Genomic DNA, 27,025 nt, shown 5'->3' with positions numbered 1-27,025 from the left:
TCTGCACTCTTAGGGATCTTACCATTTTTTTCAATCAAGTGCCTCATTATACTGACCCCAAACTTCCCAGATGAGAGGAGATGATTCTAAGGACTGACCCTATGAGTAGATACCTCCCTAGTTCATATTCAGGCTCATATCCTTCCCACCACTCCAACCTTTTGCACAAGTTATTAAAGCATCTTCTAAGTAATTAACTTGTCTTCACATCCCCCTGAAAATGTAGACTCAGTCTCTAGTCATCTATTGGAACAATCCAATTCAATTCAATGAAATAATACATATAAGAGTTCCTTGTAATTGTAAAAGGCTTTATTAATATTAAATATTATAGATGATAATAATTACTGAATAAATCAAATATCACATATACAGTAATTGATATATAATGATATCATATGCTGTAGGATAGTTTAAATGAGTATTAATACCTTACGTGCCTATCAGGTTCACAGGGAATAAGAAAAGTACACAAAAACATATTATTCCTCGGTGGAACTATTATTCAAATTTAGGCAGCTACTTTCCAAACTTAAGTGATCTCTCTCCTTCTCTAAGCAAGTCTTACTTTTCCTCCTGTAATTCTCTCTTCCTGCTTCCAATCCCTTTCATCTTAGTAACCATCCCCTCAATCAAACAACCCTACTGCTCTGGAAGATTATCTCTCTCCTTTATCAGAGTAAATATACTCCATTCTAAGTAATTATATTTGCTTAATCATAGCTACCCCTTAACCTAACGAGCTCCCACCACACAGGTAATATTTTCCGTCTCTCCAAGAGTGACCACACTCTAACTGCAGAAATCTATCTATTCTCTGATAATTTCTCCCTTACCGAGAGAGGAAGGAGTTAAGTGATAGACCCAGAAGAGAGATGAGTGGCTTCTTAGGATGCCCACAAACAAGGAATGCAGGAAAAGAAGCACAAGGGAAGCCTGAGAGGAAAGAAGGGAATGAGAGAATAGGGGTGAGGTGGAGTCTCATTATTGGGGCCAGAGGACAATGTGAAGGGAATTTCTTACTCAAATTCTCTCTTTTAAGATTTCTAATTATCTCACTGTCTTGTGGGTACACCAAGGCAGCTGAGGGAAGGGACTAATGCCTACCATGTCTACCCTACCTTTAACTGACCCTCCATACCGAAATCCTACATCTCTCCAACATCCATTCTCCTTTCTGCCAAGACAAAAGTCAAGTCATACCAAAGTCATACTTAGAGCTGTGGGAACAAAGTCCTTTTAAATCTGAAGAGAAAGAGGAGAGGGGACCAGGAGAAAGGTAAAGATTCCCTGGTACGCCCTTGGACACCACTCCCCTTTACACTCTGGATTAAACAGCATTAGGGAGCCAAGAGAGGAAACACATGTGGTTTATGGAGACCTGTGCCTACCTGTTTCATTCCTACACCCAATCATCTCACCACACCCTTCACCTCACTTTACACTCCACTCCAGTCCAGGAACTGGGAGCTACAGAGAGGGGAGAAAAGGGGAAGGAGGAAGAGGAAACTAACAACTCCCTGCCCAATTCCAGCCCCACGCCCAGTGCAACCAGCAGGTAGGCAAGCTTGCAGAGACAACTCGGAGGGAGTCCTGTGAGCAGCAAACTGTTCCGAACCTGGAAAAGACTAAGGTGATCTAAGGTGAAGCAGGGGATGGGAAGGAGGGTGGAGGAGGGGGAACAAGTGGGGGGATCCTGAGAAGTGTAGGCAGGACATAGCAGGGCTTCAGACTAGGGGGCAGGGTCGGAGTAGGGAAACACAGCATAGATGGAGTAAGAATTAATGTTTCCCTGAGCCTCTCAACCTTGTAAGGAGAGCACAGGTGTAAAGGGAGGCGCCTTGGTCCTGTTCCTGGTTCGAAGGAAAAGGTGACCTTGAGCCAGCAGGTGTCTTCCCCAGTGTCTGCCTCTAACTGTGCTTTCTCTGTGTCTTCCTTGGTATTTGTTTATCCGGCGTTTTCCCTGAGGCCTCTTCCCCTGGGAAGACGGAGAGGTTGCTGGGGCAGACTGAAAACTGAGAAGAGGTTGGGCAATGTCACCCTTTCACACCCACAAAGTGACGAATCGGGTTTCCAATTAGACTGCGAGGCTTGGGGGAAGGGTGTTCGGGTTTCGCCAGACCCCTCAGGTGCTGTCCTCTACTTGGTGCTGAAATCTGTGAGGCCTTATACCGGGGGTGCGAATCTCTGGTCCCCCTAATCTACCTGGCGAATGCTACCCACCTCTGCCCCCGCACACCTAGCGTGATGGCAGGCGGGAAGGAGGAGTTAAAGTGAGCCCCACCCCTGGAGACTGCGGCTCGGGCCTCCGGCTCGCTAGCTCATTGCGCCTCTCCTGCAGTCTGGTTGGTACCGGCTCCCACCTCAGCCTTCACTCCGGCCCCTATTTCGGCTCCAGCCTCGCACCCAGTTCCGACCTTCAGTCCAACCTGATTGCATCGTCCCTCTGGGTGCCTGCTCTGAGCCATCTCCTGCTCCGGGATTTTGTAGCAGGATCCTCTAGCCATGGCTGGTCCCTTCTCTCGTCTGCTGTCCGCCCACCCGAAGCTCAGGCTCATGGCTTTGGCTGGAGCTGGGTCTCTAGCTGCTGGGTTTCTGCTCCGCCCGGAACCTGTACGAGCCGCCAGTGAACGACGGAGGCTGTATCCCCCGAGGTATCAGTGTCTGAGCCCCTAACCACCGTCGGGGGCGGGGGGCTAGTGGTGATGGGAACGAAGATGGGGATAGAGATGAGGACCCAGGCAACAGAGAAGGGCTATAATCATGAAGTCTCTGGAGTGGGGTGCTGTACAGGCTGGAGACCTCAGTGGGGTGGGGGTGGAAGCCAAAACCATAAGGCGAAAAGCATTCCTGGGGACCTGTAACCTGCAGTCCCCTCCCGCAAGACCAGCTCTGGCTCTGTGAGCTCAAGCTGCACCCACTCTGTCAAAATCTCTAACTAAGAGACCAGGAACTATCCTTTTTGATCTCCTCCATCTCTTTTTCCTACTGTTTCCCCCCATTTCCTGAATTCCCCTCCTTAGTCTTTCCCCTCCCCCATCCCTAATGTTGTGCTCATAGGAGGAAAGAATTGAGCAGATCCCGGTGAATTGAGCTGGCCAGCCAGAGGAAGCTAGAACCGTTGGGAAAGAATAGACCCTGAAAGTCCCTAATGAGATTACCAAGGTTTAGCCTCTTTGTAATCTCCCCTCCTCCCAAGGAGCACAGCCAGACACAGCTAACTGGACAGCTCTCACGTGACTGCACTGGGTCTAGGCCCCCTGTGCCCTCCCTCCATGGTTACTGGGTACCCCCTCCCTAGCGCTGAGTACCCAGACCTCCGAAAGCACAACAACTGCATGGCCAGTCACCTGACCCCAGCAGTCTATGCCCGGCTCTGCGACAAGACCACACCCACTGGTTGGACACTAGATCAATGTATCCAGACTGGCGTGGACAACCCTGGCCACCCCTTCATCAAGACTGTGGGCATGGTAGCTGGAGATGAGGAGACCTATGAGGTAGGGGGCCCCCAGAGTTCCCCTGGTGACTCAACTCATATTCCCAGTAATCTCAGCTCCTTCCCCCTAAATACTCCTCACTTACCCTCAAGAGTGTACCATCCATACTCATGTTTTCTGACCCAGTGAAATTGATTCACATTTAAAGCCTAGGAATAGATTTCCTCTCCTTAACCACCCTCTTTCTCTTAATTCCACATCAGGTATTTGCTGAGCTCTTTGACCCTGTGATCCAAGAGCGACACAATGGATATGACCCCCGGACCATGAAACACACCACTGACCTGGATGCCAGCAAGGTGGGTCAGATATTCCACTTCTGACCTGCATTGCCTTATGTACAACATTCTGTTTCTCCAATCCTTAATTATTTCCTGACTCATGGTCATTACACCGCTGAGCTTTTACTCTTGGTGTGGGGAAAGAACTGTGTCTTAAGGAGTAGCAGATATGGAGAGGAGAGGGTGAAGGAGAATGATGATACTGCAAGGTGGGCAGTTTGGGGCAGGGGTCATCATGCCCCTTTCAATTGCAGTGCTCACCCAGTGGGCTTCTCTTTCCAATGCGCACTTAAGGTCGCTCCTTCCCCAAGGTCCTCTGTTCCCACCTACTGCGTTTCTGTGACTTATATTAATTTCTCTTATTCTCCAGATCCGTTCTGGCTACTTTGATGAGAGGTATGTATTGTCCTCAAGAGTCAGAACTGGCCGAAGTATCCGGGGACTTAGTCTGCCTCCAGCCTGCACTCGGGCAGAACGACGAGAAGTGGAACGTGTTGTGGTGGATGCACTGAGTGGCCTGAAGGGTGACCTGGCTGGTCGTTACTATCGGCTCAGTGAGATGACAGAGGCTGAGCAGCAGCAGCTTATTGATGTGAGGGGCTTTGAGAGGGATCTGGGTGGGGGGAGCAGATGGAAAGAGGAGTGAGAGGAGAGGCCGGCCCAGTTTAGATGGGCTCTAAGAGGCCTAAAGACTACTGTGAGAATTCTTAATCCAAGTCTCTTTACTGTCCTCAGGACCACTTCCTATTTGATAAGCCCGTGTCCCCACTGCTGACTGCAGCAGGAATGGCTCGAGACTGGCCAGATGCTCGTGGGATCTGGTATGACGCTTACATTACCTCTTTTGTCCTGATGGCCCCATAAATGCCATTTTTCCCTCTATCACCCCCAATTCTTGCCCCACCTCTTGATCCCTGTCCTTCCCTCTTTCCTGCCCTTAGGCACAACAATGAGAAGAGCTTCTTGATCTGGGTGAATGAGGAGGATCACACACGGGTCATCTCCATGGAGAAGGGTGGCAACATGAAGAAAGTGTTTGAAAGATTCTGTCGAGGCCTCAAAGAGGTTGGAGAAGAGTGTATAAGGGAACTAGGTGGGAGGACATAAGAAAAAAAACCAAAGGCTAGAAGAAGTAGATTGACCATATAATTTATCAACCAACCCAGGATACTTTTGATAATGAAAGAGATCACCGTCAATCACTCCAAGACAATAGGTATAAATCAGGACTGTCCAGAGGAAACCAGGATATATGGTCACCAAAGAATAGGAGGAGAGAAAGAATGTCGGGAATCTAAGGAAATAAATAAAGCAGTTGCCGAAAAATGTAAAGAAGGAATAAATGAGATCGCGGGTCAGTACCCTGGGGTGTGCCAATAAGGAAAAGGTTTTAGCCTGGATTGATGTATGGAGGGAGAGGTTGATGTGTTCATGATTCTAATGTCACCACCAAGTTCTGAGCCGAGGTAGGCCTTGACTTTGGATTCTGTCATTCTTGCTAAAGTACCATGTCTAGGTTTTAAGCTGAGAGCTAGAGAGAGATGGAAGTAAGCTGGAGGATGTAATGACTTAAGAAGTTTCATAATATGTGGCTCTAAATGAGGGGTTGAACTGAATCCTTAGTCCTGTATGGATTGGGTCTCTGTATTCAATTCTAGGTTAGGAATTCCCATAAACCCTATTCTTATTGTATGTCTTCATATATACAGCTCTATTTTGGACTTATAAAGAAAGAGAGAGAGCTTCTCTTTCTTTTAGATTTTAGCTTTTAGATTCTGAGCGTAAGTGGGCAGGGGAGTGCTTTTTAAATTATATGCCTCGGTTTCCTTATCTATAAAATTGGGATAATAGTACTTCCTACATTTTAGGTTATTGTGGGGATTAAACGAGATAATGCATGTAAAGTACAGTGTTAGCTGCTGTTATTATTCCAGATGGAAGTATTTCCCCATGTTCAGCATGTAAGATGTTCCCTATGCCATGGTTCTTTCTGAACTAAAAACAGGGCTCCCTTTACTCAGGTGGTAGTCTATTTATCGATCATTCTGGCAGATCCCCTGTATCTTCAATTCTAATAGTCATCTTCATAATTAGGATACTTAAGTGAAACAAAAACACTCTTCTCACACCATCTCACACACACACACACACCACACACACACACACACATACACACACCTATAAGTCCAGCCCTTCTGAAGTGTTTTCACCTTTTTCTCTTCTTTCTCACATGTGCTCCTTCCATAGCTAACAGAAAACCCTCTTGCCTCTTCCTGTTGCAAAGCCTACACCCTCATTTTCTATCTGAAATGACCCTTCCAAGCTCTAGGCTCATTAGCAAAGCAAAGATAATTGATGCATACAGAGCTCATTGAATAATCAATCCTTTCTCAGTTTAGTTTAACACCTCCGTTCTTTCCCTAGATTATCCTTAATGCACCATTCCCTCAAGTTTCTCTTCTTCCACATACAAGATATTTTTCTGCAATCTCATCATTACGGGCTTGTAACACCAAAATTGCCTTGTATACAAGATAGTAACAAACCACCTCCACCAAGAACAACTCCAGAACCCCCCCCCCAAAACTGAGCAGTGTCATTCTTTCACATCCCAAGTTTCTGGTTCTAGACATATTTCTAAGTTTCTGTGGGTCTGGCTAAGAGAAGGTCCACATATTCCTGACTTTTCACTAACAGAGCCTTTGTGGACTCAGGTGGAGCGGCTGATCCAAGAGCGTGGCTGGGAGTTCATGTGGAATGAGCGTTTGGGATACATCTTGACCTGTCCATCTAACCTGGGCACTGGACTTCGAGCAGGAGTACACATCAAACTGCCCCTGCTAAGCAAAGTAAAAGAGTTGTGGGGTTAGAGAAGGGTGTGAGTGAGGAAGGTGGCTCTGTGTGGACGGGAGGGAGTGGATACTTTGGATAGGAGCTAGACGCATTGTGGCCAAAGAGTTGGGGAAAGAGCTCTGGGCAGGTTCGGGGCTCTCTCAGGTAGGACCAGTCTGTGTCCCTATTGACCCTGCTCCCAATCTCTATCTCCCCTCTAGGATAGCCGCTTCCCAAAGATCCTGGAGAACCTAAGACTCCAAAAGCGTGGTACTGGAGGAGTGGACACAGCTGCCACAGGCAGTGTCTTTGATGTTTCTAATTTGGATCGACTGGGCAAGTCAGAGGTGAGATCTTCAGGGATTAGGGTGAGGAGAGGTATAGGTCTGTGGGGTTGAGATATGGCAGTGAGTGAGTCTTGGGAATGTACTAGAATCCGAAATAAAATTCAGGTTGGGTGGGGAGGCAATTGGAAATGAGTTCTCAGAACAGGCAAATCAGTGATGAAGAAACTCAGTTCGCGGGAAGCAGAGATCAAGGGTTAGTGTCCTTCAGGTGGAGCTGGTGCAACTGGTCATCGATGGAGTAAACTATTTGATTGACTGTGAACGGCGTCTGGAGAGAGGCCAGGATATCCGCATCCCTCCACCTCTCATCCACAATAAGCATTAACTTCCCGTCCTCAGCAGATGACTCAAGATCTCCAGGACTTTTGCTAGTCTAATGGTGGCCCATTCTACTTGCCCTGGATGCTGCCCCTGCATTCCCTCTATCCCAGTAAAGACACCTTGCTGTGCTCCAGCTGTCTGTGTTATTTCTAATGGTGGGGTGAGGAGGGAGCAGCCTCTTCAAAAGGGAAAAAAAGCAATGGAGTTATTTATGATGGAAAGAGACTCCAGATATGGCATGCCAGGAACTCTGATTCTCAGGTGGGTGGAAAGCATTAGCATATTTCCCATGTTCCTCACCAGCTTCCTGAGAATAATTAGAACATACTTCCATTTGCACTTTATTCACTATGACTTAAGGTTTCTTTCCCAACAATCTTTCTTTAACTGTAGAGACAGGCTCATAGTAGGTTGCCAAGGAAGCAGATGGCTAATGCCAGGACCCAGGAGGGTTGTGACCAGTCCTGGAGGCCCCAGGCTGTGCTTCGACCTATAATGAGACAGAGAATAGAAGTAATATCACAACTATGCTCCCCAGAAACCACTGATACTTGGAAACTCTCTGCCTGTATACTCCCTTCATCAGTAATCTCCCTGGGTGGTTCTATGAGCCAGATAACACCAAGTTAGGGGTCAGATTCTGGGTCAGGAGATGGAAGCTTAGGCTGTGCAGTTGAGAACTCACCCTGCTGTTCTGGGCTCTCCATCCCCTCATGCTGGGCCCATGCAACTGCTCGTCGCTGCTCAGGACTCAGAAAGGCCATTTGCTCAGGAGTGACAGCCACAGCCTGAACACTGGTGAGACTAGACAGCTGGATGGGGCTGAATACCACCTGGGGGTGGGGCCAGGAATCAGTATACCCAGTGTAGCCTACCTTGGGCTCTGGCTCTCTTGTGATCACCCCAGACCCCAGTCTATCAATACTTACAGCAAATTTAGGAGCAGGGATGACAGAAATGGCAAGAGGGGTAAGGCCTTGGATCTGCTCCCGCAGCAGTGCTGAAAGAGCCAGGTCTGGGATCCCAGCTGTTGAAACAAGTGGGATGGGCGTCCAAATGTTGTGTTAGGTTGGCTTTCTCCCGTCTCTTCAAACCTATAGACCTTCCCTTCCAATCACTTTCAAAGTATCTTACCATAGATCTTCCTCAGTACATCTCCAGCTTATTGCCTAAACGCCCTCCCAGACTCCCACGTTAAGAATTCCAGGGCAGTCCTCCATCCAGTCCATCCATGGTATGGAAACCAATACCTGACAACCAGCACCAGCAGTGGCCCAGCCTTCCTACCTGCTATTGTACCAATTTCAGTGAAGATCTCAGGCCCCCAGTTACTGACTGGGCCAAAACCACCAGGCAGCACAAGGAGTTGGGCCAGAACCTCCAGCTGGTCCTCAGAACACTGGAGATGTAGGTTGCCCAGGAAGAGAGCTGCTTGGCTGTGGAAGAGTGGGAAGGAAGGGAAAAGGATTCAGCCATGGTGATTGGGTCCATGGTCATGAGATGGTTTCAAGTGAGGTCCCTTCCTCCGTGGGACCACTCCTTCACGATCCTTCCCTCCCCAGTGAGCCCACCATTACCTCAGCACCACCACACACACAACCCCCTCCACAGGTGACCTAAACTCCCAACTGCTGATATGCCGTAGCTCCTCTGGCCGCAGTCCACAGAGTGTGTAACCCAGTGCAGTCAGGTGAAGGAAGTCCAGGTGGCTCATGTGCCGGCCACTCTGCCGCAGGAAACTGGAGACCACAACCCGGAGCTGGAGTGGGGAAGGAGGGCACAGATAAGGAGAGAAATCATGGGGAATTAATGAATGGAGAAGTGATTAGGAAAGTAACAAGTGCTACTGGATTATATTCTTTTATTATTAAGACCTGAAGCTCCAATAGCTATGGGGAAGGTTGAGAATCCAAAAAAGAAATGGACAGAAAAAGAGGAAGCCTCAGGGAAACAAGCCAGGAGGAAATATTACATCTTCAGGTCCTCAGAGTGAATAAACTGCAGAGTTCCTAAGGCCACTAGTATGGGGTGTTAAGAAAAGATACAAAGAATGGCCAGGGTCATGAAAAAATTCCTTGGGGTTTAGATAACCTAGAAGCCTGGATCTATGTGATGGATGTTGGAAGGTAGTAGGGAGGAGGGAAGGTGTTACCTGGACGGAGCTCCAACCATCTATCTGCCCCAGGGTGCTCAGAACTCCCCAGTCCACCAGGATCAGCTCCTGTAGTTCCCGCTCTCCTAGACCTATTAAGAGCCGCCTCAGCTGCAGGATCTGCTCAGGACGGAATCCCCGGGGGGAACCCCACAACTAGGAGAAAGAGAGGAACAATGCAAATGGAAAAAGCAATGGACCTGGAGTCAGAATGCTGGGTTTTAGTCTTGCCTCTGTCCTTAGCTATATAACTCTAGGCAAATCACATGCCTTTTCTGGGTCTTAATTTCCTCAACTGTAAAATGAGAGGGTTAGATCAAGGTTCTTCTGACTACGGTGTTATTGAAAGATTCTGGAGTCTCAGTAAGAAAAAATAGCAGACTCTAGTCCATATGGTATTAGTCTTTCTCTGTCTGACTTATTTCGCTTAGCATAATACTCTTTAGGTCCAACCATGTTGTTGCAAATGTCAAGATCTTATCCTTTTTTATGGCTGAGTAATATTCCATTATATATATGTACCAAACCCTCTAACTCTTTTATCTCCTATTTTCCCCACATCTCACCCAGCTATTAATTTACTTGTGTCCCACACCACACCAAACCAGCTTCCTAATGTTTTTCCACCTTCAACCCCAACTGGCTTCCCATTCCTGACCTGTTTTGCCTTGCCCATTGCTGCCCGTAGTTCCTCAGGCCCAAGTCCTGGGTCTCCTGCAAATAGTGCCAGGCAGTCCTCGAAGTCTGAGAGCTCCATTTCTGCAATCTGGGTTGCAGACCAGGCTGCTGGGAACGTCCCTCGTACATCTGCACAATTTGGCACAGGTTCTGAAGGGGGAAGGCAGGCCAGGGGTCAGAGTAGCATTAAAGTATGCCCAGAGAGATATCTAGAGATGGAGTGACCTCTCCAACCTCTGGAGGACAGGCCAATGTGGGCAATATGGGTGAAAGGATTACTGTAGTGAGAGATTTATAGGACTCAAAGGATATTAGAAAAAGTGATTAGAGAGGACAAGCTCCACATTGTATAGGTGGAAGACTGAAGGGGTTGCCTAGGAGATTTAATGGCAGATTTAGATGAGAACCCAAGTCCCTAGCCCCACAGTGTCTCCTTCTGACGTCTTAAGCATCTTCCCAGCAGAGAGCTCCACACTTACTCAAGTCCAGAGCTGCATCAGCTTTTAACGGATAAGAGAGCAGAAAAAGGAGAGTCCTGAACTAAAAATAGAATGGGTTACAAACTCCCAAATCTATAGAGTCCTAGAACTAGAGGAGACTTTGAGATCATCCTTTTAACTCCTGAGCTTTACAGATTAGCAAGCCCAAGCCAGAGAACAGAGGGTGTGCAAATCTGCTCAAAGGGTACAGCACGCCTAGAGCTCCGACTTCTGATTGCATTGTTGGATATTCTTTCCTGTTCACCCTGCTAGAGCTATGAGTATCTGGGTAGTTTCACCTGGGAGATAGTCCGCAGCAGGCCGCACAACCCCAGATACCAGAGCAGCTTTCTTGGGAGCGAGCTGTGGTCCTCCACACAGCTGTCCAGCTCTGCTCTGTTCCCAGCTCTGCTGCTTCTCTAGGAGGCGCTCCAGGGTCTCTGGGCCCAAGGCCTCCTGTGTGAGAAGGTGGAGAAGGGGGAGACCCGGGCAGGTCAGGGCCAACTGCTGCAGCTCTATTTCCAAAGTACTGTCTCATTTTAGCAGTCTCCCCCAGAATCAGGCTTTGCCCTCAACCTCCTCAGTCTTTGCTCCCCAAAACCAGCTCACCAGTCCCTCTCTGTTCTCACTCCCTCCCTTGTTCCTTCACCTCACCCTGGGGATCAAAGAAATCGCCTCAGTAGACAGAGTAAACACTAGGCGTCCAGCTTGCTCTACTTCATCCTGGCTCCACAGCTCTGGTTTCCTGGAGGACAAGAAGAAGATCGGGGATTGGGATGCTGAGAAAACTATGAGAAAAGGGAAGGAGAAAAGAAAACTTGGTAAGATTGGGGACTCAGGTCTCCAAGGGATCTCAGGCATATTGAATAGGCTGCCACCAATGATGGTGGTTGAGAGGTTAGGTGGAGGATGAGTTAGAATCTAAAGTTCTCAAAGGCCCATACCCAAGAAGAGGTTCCTGTGACAGCAGCCATCCAAGCTCTGTGGCAAATGGCTCTCCCAGGCAGAAGCCTTGCAGCTGACTGAGGTGGGCCAGCAGGATCTGTAGTGGAATCCGTCGTGTGCTCTCTGTCCCCAGGAATCCAACCAAGGGACCCAATGTCTCCAGCACTTCCTTCGAGACTGTTGTCTCCTTTGGAGCCTGGAGAGGGGCATCAGGCCATGGGATAATGCACTTCTGACTCAGAGGACCTGATTCTTCCATCAAGACACCAAGTTCTTTGATCTTCCCTCCTCTAGCTCCCAACCGAAGACCTATAATGTTCACTGCTATTGTTCGCTTTCTTAAACAATGAGCCTAAATAGAAGCAGGCAGAAAGATTGGGAAGAGGAATCTAAGGGCTTTCTTAGACTCCAGGGGATGTGGACAAAAAACATGAAGCAAGTTATCAAGGAATAGAACCAAGAAGTAGATCTAGGGGCTAATGCCTTATAGATGGGAGCCTGTTTGACAGCAAAAGTGTGGAATTGGACCTAGAAGATAAGATAACATTGTTTGAGAGGTAAGAATTGCCTAGGCAGCAGTTCTGAATCTGATGGGGTGAACTCTTACCAAGTTTTGAAGTGTCCTCTCTGCCAGGGCTGCCCGGTGGAGTGGGGTCAATGCCAGCAGTTGCTCTGGAGCAGTTCGTACCAGCTCAACCACCAACATAATGGATTCATTGGACAGTCTGTCCATCAACCGGACCCTATAGCAATTTGACAATGGGGCACTTGGAACTGAGCCACACGGAGAAGGGACCATACAATGCTACATTCCTCAGACAAGAGGTAACACCAGATCGAACCCTGAGGCTCTAACAGGAACTGATATTAAACAGTCCCAGATCCAATTCCCACATGAAGGGAGTGACATATTTCTAGTCTCCTGAAAAGAAATCACAAACAATCCTACCACATCTAATTGGATCAAAAGCCAAAAATATTAAGTACCATTAAAAGTTTTCCCAGTTATATGGGTTAAAAAAACTAAGGTTCACAGAGAAGTAAACAGAGTTTACTCCCAGTTCTTGTTTTCCACAGTGCCACCCTTCCTCTATTTGTTGTTAGGTGGTTTCTTCTCATTTGTATAGCACTATAAAATTTACAAAGTTCTTTTAGGTGTTATCGCATTTGATCCTTATGACAAAACCTGGGAGTAAAATAGTTATTTTTCACATCCTCTTTCACAATGAAGAACTTGGGGCTTCTGATTCATGGTCTGGAATCATTCACCTCATCTAGGCCCTTGCGATTTTAAGTTATCTCAAAGAACCAACATATTTAAACAGATTTCAATGGTATTTTAAAAAATACTTTTGCCCAGAAATCAGAAGTGGTATCCTGTACTCTGTCTAGGACTGCCAGTTCTGGAATTGGGTCACCATGTAGTATAGGGGCCCAGATCTGTGGAAAGGCCAATAAAAATGTAAGGATGAGGTCAACTGCTTTTATCATCACCTCATTCCCAAGAAGACCAATAGAAGCCTTTTTCTACCCTGATTTACAGTTCTGATGGCAATGGGGTAAGAATTTCTGGATTGGGAGGAACCTTAGGTTCATCTCTTTTCTCCTGCATCCCATACTTGAATCTCCTCTACAATATTCCTGCCATGGGGTTATCCAAGCTAGACTTGTTCCAATGACCCTGAACTCACTACCTCAATTTTTCTTATATTGGGCAAAATTTGATTTTCATTCATTGGTCCTAGTCATGCCCAATAGGGCCATTCAGAAACATGCCAATCTGCTTTCTATTTGACAGTCCCTGGGGTATTTGAAGGCATTTGTCACATTTTTCAAACATTTCCTCTTTATCTACTCTTCTGAATACACTGAGAGCACCGTGCCCAAAGCAGACTATAATCATCTGAGGCAAAATTGGACCATTGCTTCCCTCATTTCAGATACTTTATCTCTATTGATGTGGCCTAGGTTATTTTCAGATTGCTTGGCAGGCTACATCACAGTGTTTCCACCCTCCCTCAGCTGTCCCATGCTGGGGCCATGTTCTGGGAGCCAGCCGATACACAGAGCAACTTTGAATAGAATCCTCTGCTTCTGGCTATAATTAATGTCAAGGAATCACCAGACAGAAAACCACCACTTCTAGGGCATTTTCTAAGGGCAGATCTTCTACTCCAGGTTGAATTTTCTAAGGATCCAGTGTCTCCAGTTGTAGCACTTACGGTAAGTCCAGGAGTAGCTTGGTGTCTAGCCCACTCAGTTCTGGCCCCAGGGTAGCCAGCTCTGGCTCTGGCATTGTCATCCTCCTCTGTAGCTCTGCCCAGATACAGGCCCTCTGTGGGACAAGGTGAGGAAGGTGCAGAGGCAGGACAGAGCTGGGTACGGTGGCTGGGTTCTGTACCCAGGGTCCATGCCTCCCTGCTCCCACTAATACCTAAGCATCCTTCTTACCAGGCTTCCTCGAACCCCAGTGGGCAGTTGATAGATCACGTGCACCACTTCAAGGAAGTCTGCCATGGAGTTGATCTGCTGCAGAAACTTACAAGACATGCCCCCTGCCAGGGTGCCCAAAGCCCTGTGGGTATGTGAGTGGGTAGATGCTCATTCAACACATGCCACAGCTTGTCTGCTCCTTGATATAAACACTCTCATCACAAGTACAGATGTTCATTTATGATAATTTACAGTTTGAAAAATGTTTTCCCATAGATATTCTCATTGGCTCCCCACAACATCATGACCATTCATCAGAGAAGAAAATATTTACAAAGGTTTGGTGATGTTCTCGACATCATTCTACTAGAAATGTGGTGAACTGAGACTAGAGCCACATCTTCAGATTCTGAAGCCCGTGGTTCTTTTACTGTAAGTGTAGGTAAGGTAATACTTACACGTGTTTATTTCTGCTTAGCCAGTAGATCTGAAATCTCTTTGGATTAAACTAATAACAACAAATATCTTTTGGGAGATTACACTGAGCCAGGCACTATGATAAGTACCTTATATGCCTTATCTCATTTAATTTTCACAACTATCTATGAGATAGGTACCATGTTAATTATCTTTCTACAAAAGAAAAACCTGAAGCTTAGAGAGGTTAAAAGATTTGCCCAAGATCACAAATGAGTAACAGGACTGGCGCCTGAACCCAGGTCCTCTAAATCCCTTAGATCTAGTCAGATAGGTGTGGCACTGTGGAAAGTCAGGGCATAAGGAGAGGAGGAGCCAGGAGAACACCCACAGGTTGGCACCATGCATCGTTCATCCCCATTATACCCCCATTACCGATTGCATGGTTCCTGACACATGGTAAGCATTCAAAAAATATTAGTTGAATCCAACTCACTGTTCAACACTAGTTACTCACTGCAGATTCCTGAGGGTCAGGTTGGTGGGCACCTGCATCTTCTTCCAGAGAAACTGTGCCTACAAGAGAAAGAAAGAGGAACCGCTTCCCACAGAGATGTTGCCCAAGGACCTAAGATACCTCGGACCCAGTCCTACCTCTGACCCTATGGGCCCTACCAGCCTCCTACGCTCCCAAATATCCAATCTTCTCTCAAAAAGAGAGGAGGAGGGTGACAAGGGGCGGGGTTGGGGGAGATGACGGAATAGGAAGAAGGGAGAAGAAAGAGCAAAGTAAGTCATATTATAAGGAATACTAGTAATAAAGTGCCATATCTAGGGCTGAGGGATGGGCAAAGGAGGTGGAACAGATTGAGAGAGGAGAGTTGTGGGTTAAGTGGGGAGAGTTACCTGCTGCTCAGACCAGGGCAGATTCCGATAGCGCCTACGGTCAGCCAGCAGAGCCGCAGAGTCCAGTTGTAGCAGCTTTAGGGGGAGCAGGGGAAGCAGGCAGTCTGGCCAGGTGGTGGGGATGGGCTGCTGGTAGGGATGAGTGTAGCAGTGTAGTGACAAGTGAGAGGGTCTAGACTTGGCCCTCAGAGAAGAACCATGGGGCAAGGAGGAACCAAAGCTAGGTCAAGGGTGGAACGGCAGGCGCCGCTGTAACGAGGCACACTGAGAGTCCTCGCAATGGCAGCCAAGTGTTGCTGCTACTTAGGAACCTGATGAACTAAAGTGCCTTAGCTTCTCTGAGCCTTGGTCTCTTTATCTGAAGGTGGGGTGGTTGGCCTGGAAGATTTCTCAGACCCTTTTGGCTTTGACATTCTAGGGCAGTGTGGGTCATGCTGTCCTACATCTGGAACCAGGGAGAGCTACTAAGGTCTTGGTGAGCACAGAGCTAACCTGAATCCTCAGAGTCACTGCCTGGTGAGTGTGTGAAGCAGCACCAGCCCTATGAAACTGCTCTGGAGAGGAGCTAATCAGGAGACCCTACATGGAGAGGAGCTAATCAGGAGACCCTACATACCTGACCAGGGATACACACAGCTGTACCGGCACTCGTTGTACCCACATTTTTAACTCCATCTTTCACCTGCATGAGAGTTGGTAGCGTGTGTGTATTACTGGGTGTGTGTAAAAAAATGAGTAGGTATGAGCAAGGAAGATGCACTTCTCCCAACCAGAGCCCACATTCCTAATTTTCTCATCCTCCCTTCTACTCTCATACCCGAAAGGCCTGCAGCAGTGCTGCGGTCTGGCAGGCTGAGAGGCGTGACAGTTCAGGGGCCAGGCAGGAACAGGCCCCAACCAGAACTCTCCTAGGGATGGCCTGGAGTGTCTGGGAGCTGAGGCCTGGCAGCAGAGGGTGCAAGGAGCAGAGCTCTTCCAAGGACAGCTGGGGAGCAAGAGAGACAAAAGGCCTGAAGAAGGAGGGGCAGGGTGTTGGGGAAGACAACAATCACAGAGCAGCCAGGCAGCAGGTATAAGGGGAGCGGAGAGGGAGGAAGGGGCAGACGTGGGAACCCGGGAAAGGGCACAGAGACCTCTGGGGGATGTGTGAGAAGTTGCTGCTACTCACTTCATGCCTTGGAAGGAGCCGTCCAAGCAGCAGGACAGCCTAAGGCGGGATGGGACAGGAAACAACAGCTCTCAGGTCCCCGGAAGCCAGGACCTAAAAAGATCCCTAAGACCTTCCCTCCAAAACTTCTAGCTCCTGCTCCACCACCCCCAGTGATCGGCCTGGCTCCGGGGTCTTCTTGATCTGACGAATGAGGATGAGGGAATCCTCCTTGGAATAGAGGAATAGGACGCTTGAGGGAGGCTGACAGTATTCTTCAACATAAATCTCTTGACTGGGGTTCCAGAGGGTGGAGGGGTGGATGCCAGGGAATGAGACAGGCCCACCTGGGCAGGTGTGACACTGGTTCCCTGCAGGGCAGGAAGCATGGCTCTAAGCTGGGGCTCTGACAGCTCTTGCAGGAAGCGGAGGCCCAGCTGAGGGAAGAGAGGGGCCCAGACTCGCAGCTCCCGAGGGCTCATCACAGCTCCTCCAGATGAGCGCAACACCCCCAGAAGTTCATATGCCACCTGTAACCAAGGAAGGTTTGGGACTGGAGAGAAAAGACAAGCAAACCTTAAATCTCTTCTCTAATCCCACATCTGGATTTCCCAAGGCCTGGGCTAGGGCTTGGAACCAAGGATGGGACAGGAGCAGATTGGGTTCAAGATGTCAAAGGGTATGTTTGAAGTGTCATAGCCAGATGGGATAAGGTTAGGAATAGGTGGCAATAGATAAGAATGGTCATGGAGTAGAAATGGAGGTGGCAGAGGATGGGAGAGGGCTGGCAACACTGTGTTCAAGCTTGGTTGAGATGACTGGGCAAAATCTCAACACAGACCCAGAGAAATCCTGGAGTCTGGTGGGCCAGTGTCAAAGGGCTCACCCGTCCTTGTGGGCTGAGGGTCCCGTTGGCCGCACATTCCAGCAGCCCCCGTTCTACTGGCCCCATCGGATCATTCAAGGGTACCAGGCTCTGCAGCTCCTCAGGGCTCAGGAAACAGGCAAGGGACCCCAGCCTGAAGAGGGCACGAAGCTGGCCTTCATGTGGTCACTGAGGCTGATACTAAGGCAGGGACCACATGAGTACATGGAGTAGGCACTCTGACCACTGAACTAGGAAATGCCATAAAACTAGGAGAGTGTCACAGAGAGCCCTCTCTCGGAGCCCTACACTGCCCAGGGCCAAGGCCCCATCTTTTTGAGGACCCCAACCCATCACAGCAGCTGTACCTGCCTCTTTCTCACTCTGGCCACGATCACTGATCCCATGACCACTCACCTGCGCACCTGCTCCTCTCCATCCTGGACACTCTGGTTCACCAGGCTGCGCAGCACATGCCGGGCATGTCCCGGCCCAAGACCTGCCGCTGGCCAGCTATCCTCTAGGGCCTGGATCTGAGATGCAGAGGGTCCACTCGTGTTGGGGTCACTGTGGGACACTTGCAAGGAGGGGCTGACTAGTAGACATGCCTCTGACTCCTGTCCCACCAATAGAAGATGGCCTAGTCAAGTAAAACAGATGATTCTCATACCTGGTGAGGGCTGAGCTGTAGGAAGTTCTCTAGAGGAAGGTGGGGAAGCAGAGGCAGCACAGCCCACAGCAGTTCCTGGGGCCAGGCGGGCACTTCCCCAAATAGCTCAGGGGCCAGCAGTCGCCTTGCCAGAGCCTCCTTCTGTTCAGGCCTCATTTCTGGGCTGTAATCCCGGATAGCAGCCAGGCTGGGGAGAGTAATGAGTCTTAACCCTCAGCCCTGTTCCAAACTGTGCCCTGGTTCTCTGCAGCTGCATTGTCATGGACAGACTGGAGATTCTCCCTAGTTTTAACAGAGAGGAGCTCTGGAAGGAGGTGTTCTAGACCAGTGGGGTTGGCCTGACCCTGACAGGATCAGGAGGAGTGTGAGAGAGCCTTACACACTGTCATTGGCCAACAGGGATGGTGGGAAGCGCATTAGGTCGGAGACAGCCAAGAAGGGGATGAGTGGTGACAGGTCAATGAAGAGCTGGGAGGTGAGACGTGGGTAACGCTGGAGCAGTAAGGCTGTCAGGCGACCCAGGGCCTGCTCCTCAGATGGTGGTACCTGTGGGGGCACAGGAATGGATGCTGGTTCTGGAGATGCTCAGTACTCTTGTCGTCTCCTCCCTTGAGTTCCTCATTCCACTGGGGCAAGCCCTCTGCACACCAGGTTCCGGATGCTCTTGATTCCTCGACTTCTCCCTTCATCCTGTTCCCCTCTCCCTCTATGCCCACCTGCAGCTTGGCCCAGGAACGGTGCATGAGTGTCAAGAAGCCCTGAGCAGCCTCCTTCTCTGCTGAAAGCACCAGTTGCTGGAGATTTTCTGGAGGCATGTGCAGGTATGCCTGGGAGTAGGAAGTCATGGTGAGTAAGGCCTCTCTGGGCAGGGACCTCAGGCCATAGCTGTCACCCAGTCCACCCATGTGCCCCTCCATCTGTTACCTGCACTAGAATCTGCAGGGCCCAAACACTCTTCTCCCTCTGGAGCAGATCCCACAGCACAGGCTGGTGGGGAGACAGACAAGATGCCAAGAGAGCTGTCTTCTCTGTCCCTCCTGCAGCTTCCTCAGGCACTCCAGCTCCACTTGCTAGGATGCTTGTTCTTCATCTGAAGCTAGTATGTGCATCTCCTCAGATATTAAACTCCTTTAGGTCAAGGACCATGTCTCTAACTTCTCCTTTATCCTCTTCCATGCCAGGCCCATAATTGGCTCAATAAATACTTGTAGATCTGAACCAAATTACTACAAGTCTACCTAATTCCACTTCACTGATCCCTGGGCTTGAGAAAGATGGGTCCTAACAGAACCTAGCAAGTGCCTTATACATAACAGGCACTCATTGAATAAGGTATGATATTTACATATCCTAGCCCCTTCATGCTACAGAGAAGAAACTGAAGCCCAAAAAATCTAAATTAAATTACTGGCCCAAGACTACACTAATTTGTGGCATAACTGAACCTAGAATCCAAGTCTTCTGATTCATACTCCCCTTGAATTTTTCTCGGTTCTACTTTATCTTCCTATATTTTGCCAGCTTCCAATTCTCACTCTGTAGGGACAGAATTAGAGCCTTCTAACTTGATCCCTTTCTTTTCTGGAGCAGAAAGGGGGAGAGTCAAATAATCAGAAAGACTGATGTGACATAACATTTATTACATGTTTCTATACCATGAGCTGTGTTAAGCCCACAGCATGTATTATCTCATGTAATCCATACAGCCACCTTAAAAGAGTAACACCAGTATTCTCTCTCATTTATAGATGGGAAAAAATGTTGCTCAGAATGGTTAAATAACTTGCCCAAGGATGATCACAGAACTTAAAAATGAACTCAAGGCTGTCTGACTCCAGAGCTGTGTGCTTAAAACACTGCGCTATACTACTGCCTCTCAGGATTAGAAAATTCCCCGGGGGGGCCCATCCCTCTGTTCCAGGAGCTTTCACCTTGGCAGATCACTCACGCTGAAGCAGGCCAGCAGCTCCATCTTGCTTACACCAGAGCTGGGGCTGTCAGTGAGTTCAAAGCCCAGTGCGGTCTGCTGCTCCTCTTGTTCCAGGTATTCCCCAACTGTCTGCAGCACACTGCGCCGGCCCTCCGGGTGGAAGGCATCCCAGAAGGAGCAGTTGTCTGGGAGACTGGAGAGCAGCAGGGCCTGACCCAGCATCCCCCGGGTTTCAGTCCCTCCAGCTCCTGGACCCAGGAGGAAGGTTAACAGACGGAGGAGATAGTGTAGGCGTGTGGGGTGGGCAAGGACCGGCACAGAGGACTGACAGCGTGGCAACTGGGATAGCATGCCAAGCAGGAAGGGCCCTGGGGCCAGGCAGAGTGGGGATGGTCCCAGTGGTGGCAGAGAGGGCAGAAGAGGGCCCAGTAGCCCCTCTAGGAAACAAGTGTCATTGCCCCCACGACTTATTCTGCACTGGCCTGCTAGCCAGGGCCAGAAGGGCACCAGGGCGTCATACATAGTGTCATTGATACAGACCATCATCAGGAAACTGCCTCCATCTGGGCAGCGTTCCCCACAGGGTCCAATGTGGCAGGGTGGGAAAGCGGTGACATCTGGGGTGGGGCCCTGGCACACGTGCTGAACCCAGGCCTGATTGCTGGGGGGCACAGCCTGCAGACTCGCCTCCCCACACAGCCGCTGGGCCCATAAAGTCTCATTCTCCAAGAAGCAGCCCCAGAATATCTCTGGGGTGAGGGGGACAGGGGGCAGGCCTTCAGGGCAGCTGGTTGGGGGTGGAAGCAGACCAGCACAGAGCTGCTTTATCAGGCGGCGGTTGGGGCCAGACAGGGCTGAAAAGGAAAGGTTGCTACAGATTGCCTCCAGGAACTGATCAGGAAATTGGTCATGGCAGGCCTGTAGCCAGCCTTGGGCACCTGGTGCCCATGAGACTGCATACCACACAGCTGTCTGGCAGATGGCAGTGGTGCTGGGAGGGGGCTGTGGGGTAGCAGGCCTAGCATGCTGGCAGAGCAAGTGGATGGAGAAGTTGGAAATGCTGTAAGGTGGTGCTGGGCCTGAATGGTTCTCGCAGAGAGCTTCCACAGAGATGGCTCGCTGTTGGCGACCGCTGCTGTGGGCTGAGGGCTGGGAAGCCCTGGGCAGAGGCACACCCTTGTTTAGGCAGTGGAGGAGGGCAGGAGGTGGGGGTGGTGATCCGGACAGAAAGCCCAGCGCCTGGACATCCCATGAAAGGTTGTGCCGGACGCCCCTGAGTGCAGAGGGAGGAGCAGGCAGGATCTGGTCAGTTTATATTTCCTCCAGTAGAAGAGTCTGACCCTGGCCCAGAGCCCTGCAAGGGGTGGTGGTAAGCATAGGCTTTTCCAAAAGTGAGCTCCCTGGGAGTGTAGGTGTTACTGGTTTAAATGCTGGGATGGGGGAAAGGGAAAGAGGCCTGTCCTGCCAAGGTGCAAAATCACCTAGAAACAACCCAGTTGGAGTCCCTTCTATGCTCCTCGCCCCTTTCTTTCTCCTTTCTTCATATGCTTTTAGGTAGCTTAAATACAATCCTTGGTTGGCCTTGTATCAGGAAATCTGCCCAGCAACTGAATATGTCTAACTGTCTCTGGCACTGGTGTACTGAAATAGTAAGGGGTACAGTAATCTGGTCTTGCCCTTTCTTTCCACTTCCTATCTTTATCAGCTAACATTTATTAAGCACTGTGTGCCAGGTGCAGTTCAATGTGGTTTACGCATACAGCATCAACTCATTTAATTCCTTGCAACAACTCTGCAGTAGCTAATATTATCTATATTTTACAATTGGGGAAACTGAGGCACCGAATGAGACTGTAACCTGCCCCAAGTCACATGGCTAGGAAGAGGCAGAGCTGGGACACAAGCCCAAACTATTGCACTCCAAAACTATCAAACCACAATCCTATCAGTTTTTTCTTCTGCTCTGGAAGCTAACAACTTCCCATGCCCAAACCCCAGAACTCTTCTCTTGTTACTTACCATAAGAGCAGCTGCTGTAGGTTGCCTAGGAGAGAAAGAGTGAGGAAGAGGACTACCTCAATCTCACCCCTTCTTGCCTTGTCACAGCCCAGCCCCAACCCCGCAACACTCACCTCCCTGGCACTGCCCATTGGCATCAGGCTCTGGTTGCCCCAGAATGGAAAAGACCTCATCCTGTAGGGAGTCAGTGACACGGAGCAGCCCCTCCTGGAAAGCAGCATAGAGGGGGGCCCCCACTGTGCGCAGCAGACCTCCCCAAAGAGCCTCCTCAGAGCCCAGCTCCCCCACTGGGCTGAGCAAACCCAACAGACCTTGCAAAAAGTGGGGGGCTGGCTCCCTCCCATCAAGGCCTGTGGCATTGGTAGGGTCCACACTGGGCTGCACCTGCACCAGGGCCTGCCAGCGTGTGCCTTCTAATAGCAGCAGCAGAGAAGGCAACCAGTCAGCCACCAGGACACAGTCGGAGGGCCCATCACGGGTGCATGGGGGCCGGGTAGGAGTAGCCGGTCCCCCAGGAACTAAGGCTCCCAGCAGCACCTCTGCGAGTCCACCCAGCACACCTGCCTGGTGCCCCAGGAAGTCCCGGGGGGTCTGCTCCTGTCCCAGTAGTGCCAGCACATCCCCTAACAGCCCTAGCATTGGCTCCCAGTCAGGGCTGCCTCTCAGTGTCACTAGGAAATCGTGGAGCCGGAGGGCAGGGGGCTGGAGAGGTGGGGGCTCTCCCACCGGTCCCTCCCCCATTCTCCCAGGCTCAAAGGAAGAAGAAATGTTGGCCAGGAATGCAGAGAATCGTGAGCGGCTGAGGGACCCCCAGGGAGCCTGGTCCAGAGTGGAGAGCAATGACTTCAGGAGGGAGAGACCAGGGTCCAGGGACTGAGGCCCAGTAGGGGCCAGAGTCACTGCAAGGAGAGAAACCAGAGATCACTAGAGGGGAAGAACCTAGAACCCAAACTCAGCCCTGTCCTGGAGCCTAGTCCTGGCCTGGATCTAAAGATGAGGTGAAGGGGTTGGGGAGCTGAGTCCCTTTCATCAGCCTACAATAAGTCTTGGCCTACTTCCTTAACTCTCATTTTCTCCCTTAGCTCCAGTCCCTGTCCCTCTTCCTTGTATCTTTATCTTTTGCCTAACCAGTTAATCCCTACATTCTTAAGTCTCTTTCCAGCAACCATTCCCTTTATTCCCAGCCCTGCTCACTGTTCCTCTCACCTGCACAGGACAGCAGCAGCAGTAGGGGCCAGAGGCTCAGAGCCATGTTTCCGGGTGAGCACTGGTACTAGAGGTGAATTCTGGTTATTCTCACCTTGCGTGGGATAGCCAAGTAAGGGCAGGGCACCGCAGGCAGCCCGAGTCTCCACTGACACTGTAGTGTGGTCTTTCAGGAAACAATATCTGTAACCTGACAGCAGGTTTGTCACCTGAGCCACTGAATACCTGATCCTTTGGCTTTGGAGAAAGGTGTGTCTCTGTGAGAGGGACGAATGATAGGGGATCCCAGGGGACCCTTGGAGGAACCTAAGGGGATAGCTTCAGTTAGGAACCAGTATGCAAATAGGAATAGGCAGACATGGAGATGGAGAACCAGAGACCCAGGGTATAATCTGGGGGCTCTGCAGAAAAATATAAGAAAATAAAGAGGGTACAAAGGAGCTAAAAAGCAAGTAGTTTCAAAGAAGAAAGGGGTCCCAGGAGAAAGAAACTAGGCAGCCAGGTATAAACAGAGAAGAGGAATGAAGATAAAGTTCTGGTCAAAGGATAGAGCATTCAGGAAGAGGAGAGCTGCTTTTGATTTAGTCTCCAGAACCAGAAAATGTTAAGAGCTGGGCGGGACTTCAGAGATCACATAGATCAAACAGGTCACGCTATGGATAAGAAACAGACCCATTCAGGTGTGACTTGCTCATTAGGCTACTCAAATATTTGGGTTTGCCCACTGGCTTTCTTACTGTGACCTAAGTGAAAGCCCTATAAAAATTTGGGGGCTGAGAAAAGAGATAAACCAGATTAAACCACTATGCAAAGGGGCTATCTTTTCCCCACAACACACACAAACAGAGAGACAGACAGACAGACAGACAGAGACAGAGAGAGAGCGTGCAATATCTGCTTATAGATGAGAGAGAGCTCATTCAAAATAATCTAGTCTAGTCAGGATGAGAAGTCTTTTCTGTTCCCCCATTTGTATATCCCCAAAAGTCTTTACCTGATACCAACTCTCAACAGTAATTCAATCCTGAGGCCCCACTCAAACCATTATTCAGTCCCTCTTTCCTTAGAACCTTCCTCTACTCTATTCCCCAAACCCACAACTTCAAATCCATTATTAATGCGTTTCTGCCCTAGAAGGTTCACTTAGGAGCATAGAATTTTAGAGCTAGAAGGAATCTGAGGAATCCTCCAGTAAAAACTTCTCGTTTTATAAATAAGGAAATTAACTTCCAAAGAAACAGAATGGTTGACCCAATCCACAAAAGGAGTTGTGGGCAGTGCTGGGGTTTTCCAAGGTAAGTCAAAACTTGAGACCAATTGCATGACTTTACCAATATTTTCCCTTTGCCCATGAAACGTATCACATCTAGTCTGAAAAGCAGAGAGAAAAATCAGAGGAAGAACATGACCTGGGGTCCCAACAGCTTTCTAGCTCCTAGTTCCAGCCCATCCTGTAATCCACCTGAATTTCTGCCCTTGATTCTATAAAAACCTTATAATAAATTTTCCTTTTTTTCCCCCTAATACCGTAGCAAAAAAATGAGATGGTCTGAATTCAAATCCTGGCTCCAATATTTATTAGCTGTGTGTCCTGGGTAGTTTCTAACCCTGTGTCACAGTGTTCTTTTCTGTCAAAAGGAGAAATCTAGTATAGAGTTGCTGTGAGGAATAAATTAGATAATGCATTCAAAGTGCTTCACATAGTGTCTGGCATTCATTCAACAAAGAGTAAGCACCTACCATGTGATCCAGAATAAACATGCACTAAATTTTACTGCTGCTATTATTATTAGACTAGCTCAATATGAATTCTTTTATTTGAAACTTAAGAGTCCTAATTAATAAAGAAATTATTACCAACAAGTAGTGTCTTGAGAGATAGACCTTTAGAACAATATTGGAACTACCTGAGTCAAGCAGAGAGAGGAACAGTGAGGACTCCCTCAACCTAGGCTGGGAAATTCTCGGCGGTCTACATAATGGTGTAGCAAGCGGTTGGTTAAGCAATCCTGTTGTTGCCAAGGATTCAGACTCTGTACCAAATGAGGGTGAAGTGCTCTGGGTTTATAGCAAATATACCAAGCTTATAGCTTGATAAGGTCTAATATGAGTGAGATAAGTTCCAATCTAGGATGATCAAATGAAGACAGAGAAAAACTGAAACAACAAACTGAAATTACAGGGGCCTAGAACAAGAAATTAATCACATGTCTTGCTGAAGTGAGCAGATAATGTTGATGGGATGACTGGAATGCTCTGTGGTCTGGCAATTTTAATAAAGATATTTGGGTGGAGCCAAAGGAGGTAAGAAATCTGAAACATCCCCACTCCCCCAAACTTCCCACAGGGTACTCTCTGTCTGACAAGAACAGACGCCTCCCTTTGTAAAATACAATTATTTTTCTTGGTTTGCCTTTTGTAATTGAAATATATAGTGCTCATTAGATAACTGAGTATTCCCCATATTTCCCAGATCTCTTACAGTTAGGTGCAGTCAAGTGATTAGTTCCTGCCAATAGATAGTGAATGACCAAAGAATTTAAGAGCTAGCAAATGACCCTTCAGCCATCTCATCCTTGTTGAAGGAACCTAGAAACTGCATGTTGAGATACAGTGTCACACGGCCAAGTAGGTTGAAGTTGCAAAATATCACACAGCATTTAGTTGAGTCTCATTATGAGTTCTGTATTTGTGAATTCACCTACCAAAATTTGTGACCTGAAAATCAGTGTTTGTGTTATTTTCACAATTATTCATAGATATGCACAGAGTGGCAAAAAATTTTAGTTGCCCTTGTTGAGGTCAAATAAGGTGATACTCCCTCTTCTTCTCATACTGCAAATAAGTGTCCTTTTCATGGTCTAGTTAGTTTCACAATTTTTGCACTATTTTTTGGTGATTTCAGTCTTAAAATGGCCCTCATGGGGATGGGGGGAGGTAGTTGGGGTAAAAGAGGTCAAATATGTGGTGACAGAAAGAAATCTAACTATGGGAGGTAAACATACAATGTAAATATATATATGTCTTACTGTTAAAATGTACAGCTGAAATTTACCAGATTTCATTAACCATGTCACCATAAAAAAATATAAATTTTAACAATATATAGAAGAGGAAAATAAAATCAAACTGTTAAATTAAAACGGCCCTCACACTGAGTGCTAAAGTGCTGTATAGTGTTAATAAGCACAGGAAGGCTGTGATATGCCTCAGGGAGAAAATACATGTGTTAGATAAGCTTCATTCTGGCATGAGTTATGTTGCTATTGACAAAGAGGTCAATGCTAAGGAATTAACAACATATATTAAATAAGGTATCTTTAAACAGAAACACTTTACATAAAACACAATATATAAAACAAGGTTATGTGCCCATCAGTTGATGAAACAGCTGTGACAAGAGACTCACAGAAACCTAACCCTGCATTTCCCCTAGGAGCAATGGTTCAGTATTTGCTAACTCAGTGTTTGCAGCAACTTTATAGAACATAATGCTAAGAATAACAAGATTCAACGGTAGCTGCCTTGAAGAGTTGCCCAACAAGTACTGAAATCTTCATGAGTGAGAAATAAAACTTTCTTGTGTTAACCACTGAGGTTTCAGGGTTAATTTGTTCTTGCAGTATAGGTTTTGACTCTCCTGATTAAGAAACTTTTAAATTATGTTTGTATTTTGATATTAGACCTCTGAAGTCTAGGTTCCTATTTTATCATTTATTAGTTGTATAATCAGGAGAAATTTCTGTAATTCACTCATCTATAAAATAAATATTACCTATCACTAAATTATGTTTATTCCCTTGTATTATAAAGTGCTTATGATATACCAGGTACTTGTATAGATTCACTAAATGTTTCTAAATATTAATAAATTTTTTTGTAACTAAAAAATCCTTA

The 27,025-nt window shown here is 48.1% G+C and overlaps 2 protein-coding genes across 6 annotated transcripts; one reads left to right on the top strand and one right to left on the bottom strand.

Moving 5' to 3' along the window:
* The first annotated feature begins 1,251 nt into the window (after window positions 1–1,251).
* On the top strand, window positions 1,252–7,863 carry LOC120622721 (creatine kinase U-type, mitochondrial). Of its 4 annotated transcripts, none has more exons than XM_039888298.1 (10): window positions 1,252–1,643; window positions 2,342–2,654; window positions 3,302–3,500; window positions 3,704–3,799; window positions 4,152–4,373; window positions 4,517–4,602; window positions 4,723–4,846; window positions 6,496–6,630; window positions 6,835–6,960; window positions 7,169–7,411. In XM_039888298.1, exons 2-10 carry the CDS (start codon window positions 2,506–2,508, stop codon window positions 7,283–7,285), a joined length of 1,254 nt encoding a protein of 417 aa, XP_039744232.1. In that variant the 5' UTR covers window positions 1,252–1,643; window positions 2,342–2,505; the 3' UTR covers window positions 7,286–7,411. The 4 variants fall into 4 exon arrangements, with proteins under 4 accessions (XP_039744232.1, XP_039744233.1, XP_039744234.1 ...); XM_039888299.1 differs by having other exon boundaries at window positions 1,514–1,633; XM_039888300.1 differs by having other exon boundaries at window positions 1,537–1,633; window positions 2,491–2,654; window positions 7,169–7,863.
* On the bottom strand, window positions 7,662–27,025 carry STRC (stereocilin). Of its 2 annotated transcripts, none has more exons than XM_039888296.1 (29): window positions 23,129–27,025; window positions 22,036–22,821; window positions 21,923–21,947; window positions 19,922–21,176; window positions 18,898–18,960; window positions 18,690–18,800; window positions 18,353–18,519; window positions 17,974–18,160; window positions 17,721–17,836; window positions 17,325–17,457; window positions 16,786–16,968; window positions 16,460–16,498; window positions 16,109–16,276; window positions 15,908–15,973; window positions 15,292–15,420; window positions 14,903–14,961; window positions 13,987–14,110; window positions 13,758–13,870; window positions 12,143–12,278; window positions 11,535–11,731; window positions 11,245–11,335; window positions 10,890–11,046; window positions 10,092–10,261; window positions 9,434–9,589; window positions 8,898–9,040; window positions 8,569–8,717; window positions 8,211–8,308; window positions 7,967–8,114; window positions 7,662–7,771 (listed from the first exon to the last, which is right to left on the bottom strand). In XM_039888296.1, the coding sequence occupies exons 1-29, from the start codon at window positions 23,172–23,174 to the stop codon at window positions 7,683–7,685; spliced, it is 5,304 nt and encodes a 1,767-aa protein (XP_039744230.1). In that variant the 5' UTR covers window positions 23,175–27,025; the 3' UTR covers window positions 7,662–7,682. The 2 variants fall into 2 exon arrangements, with proteins under 2 accessions (XP_039744230.1, XP_039744231.1); XM_039888297.1 differs by having other exon boundaries at window positions 15,292–15,417.

The sequence above is a fragment of the Pteropus medius genome, unplaced genomic scaffold, assembly GCF_902729225.1.
Source record: "Pteropus medius unplaced genomic scaffold, Ma_sr-lr_union100, whole genome shotgun sequence".
Taxonomy (NCBI): Eukaryota; Metazoa; Chordata; class Mammalia; order Chiroptera; family Pteropodidae; genus Pteropus; species Pteropus medius.
This window is presented reverse-complemented; position numbering and strand designations above follow the sequence as displayed.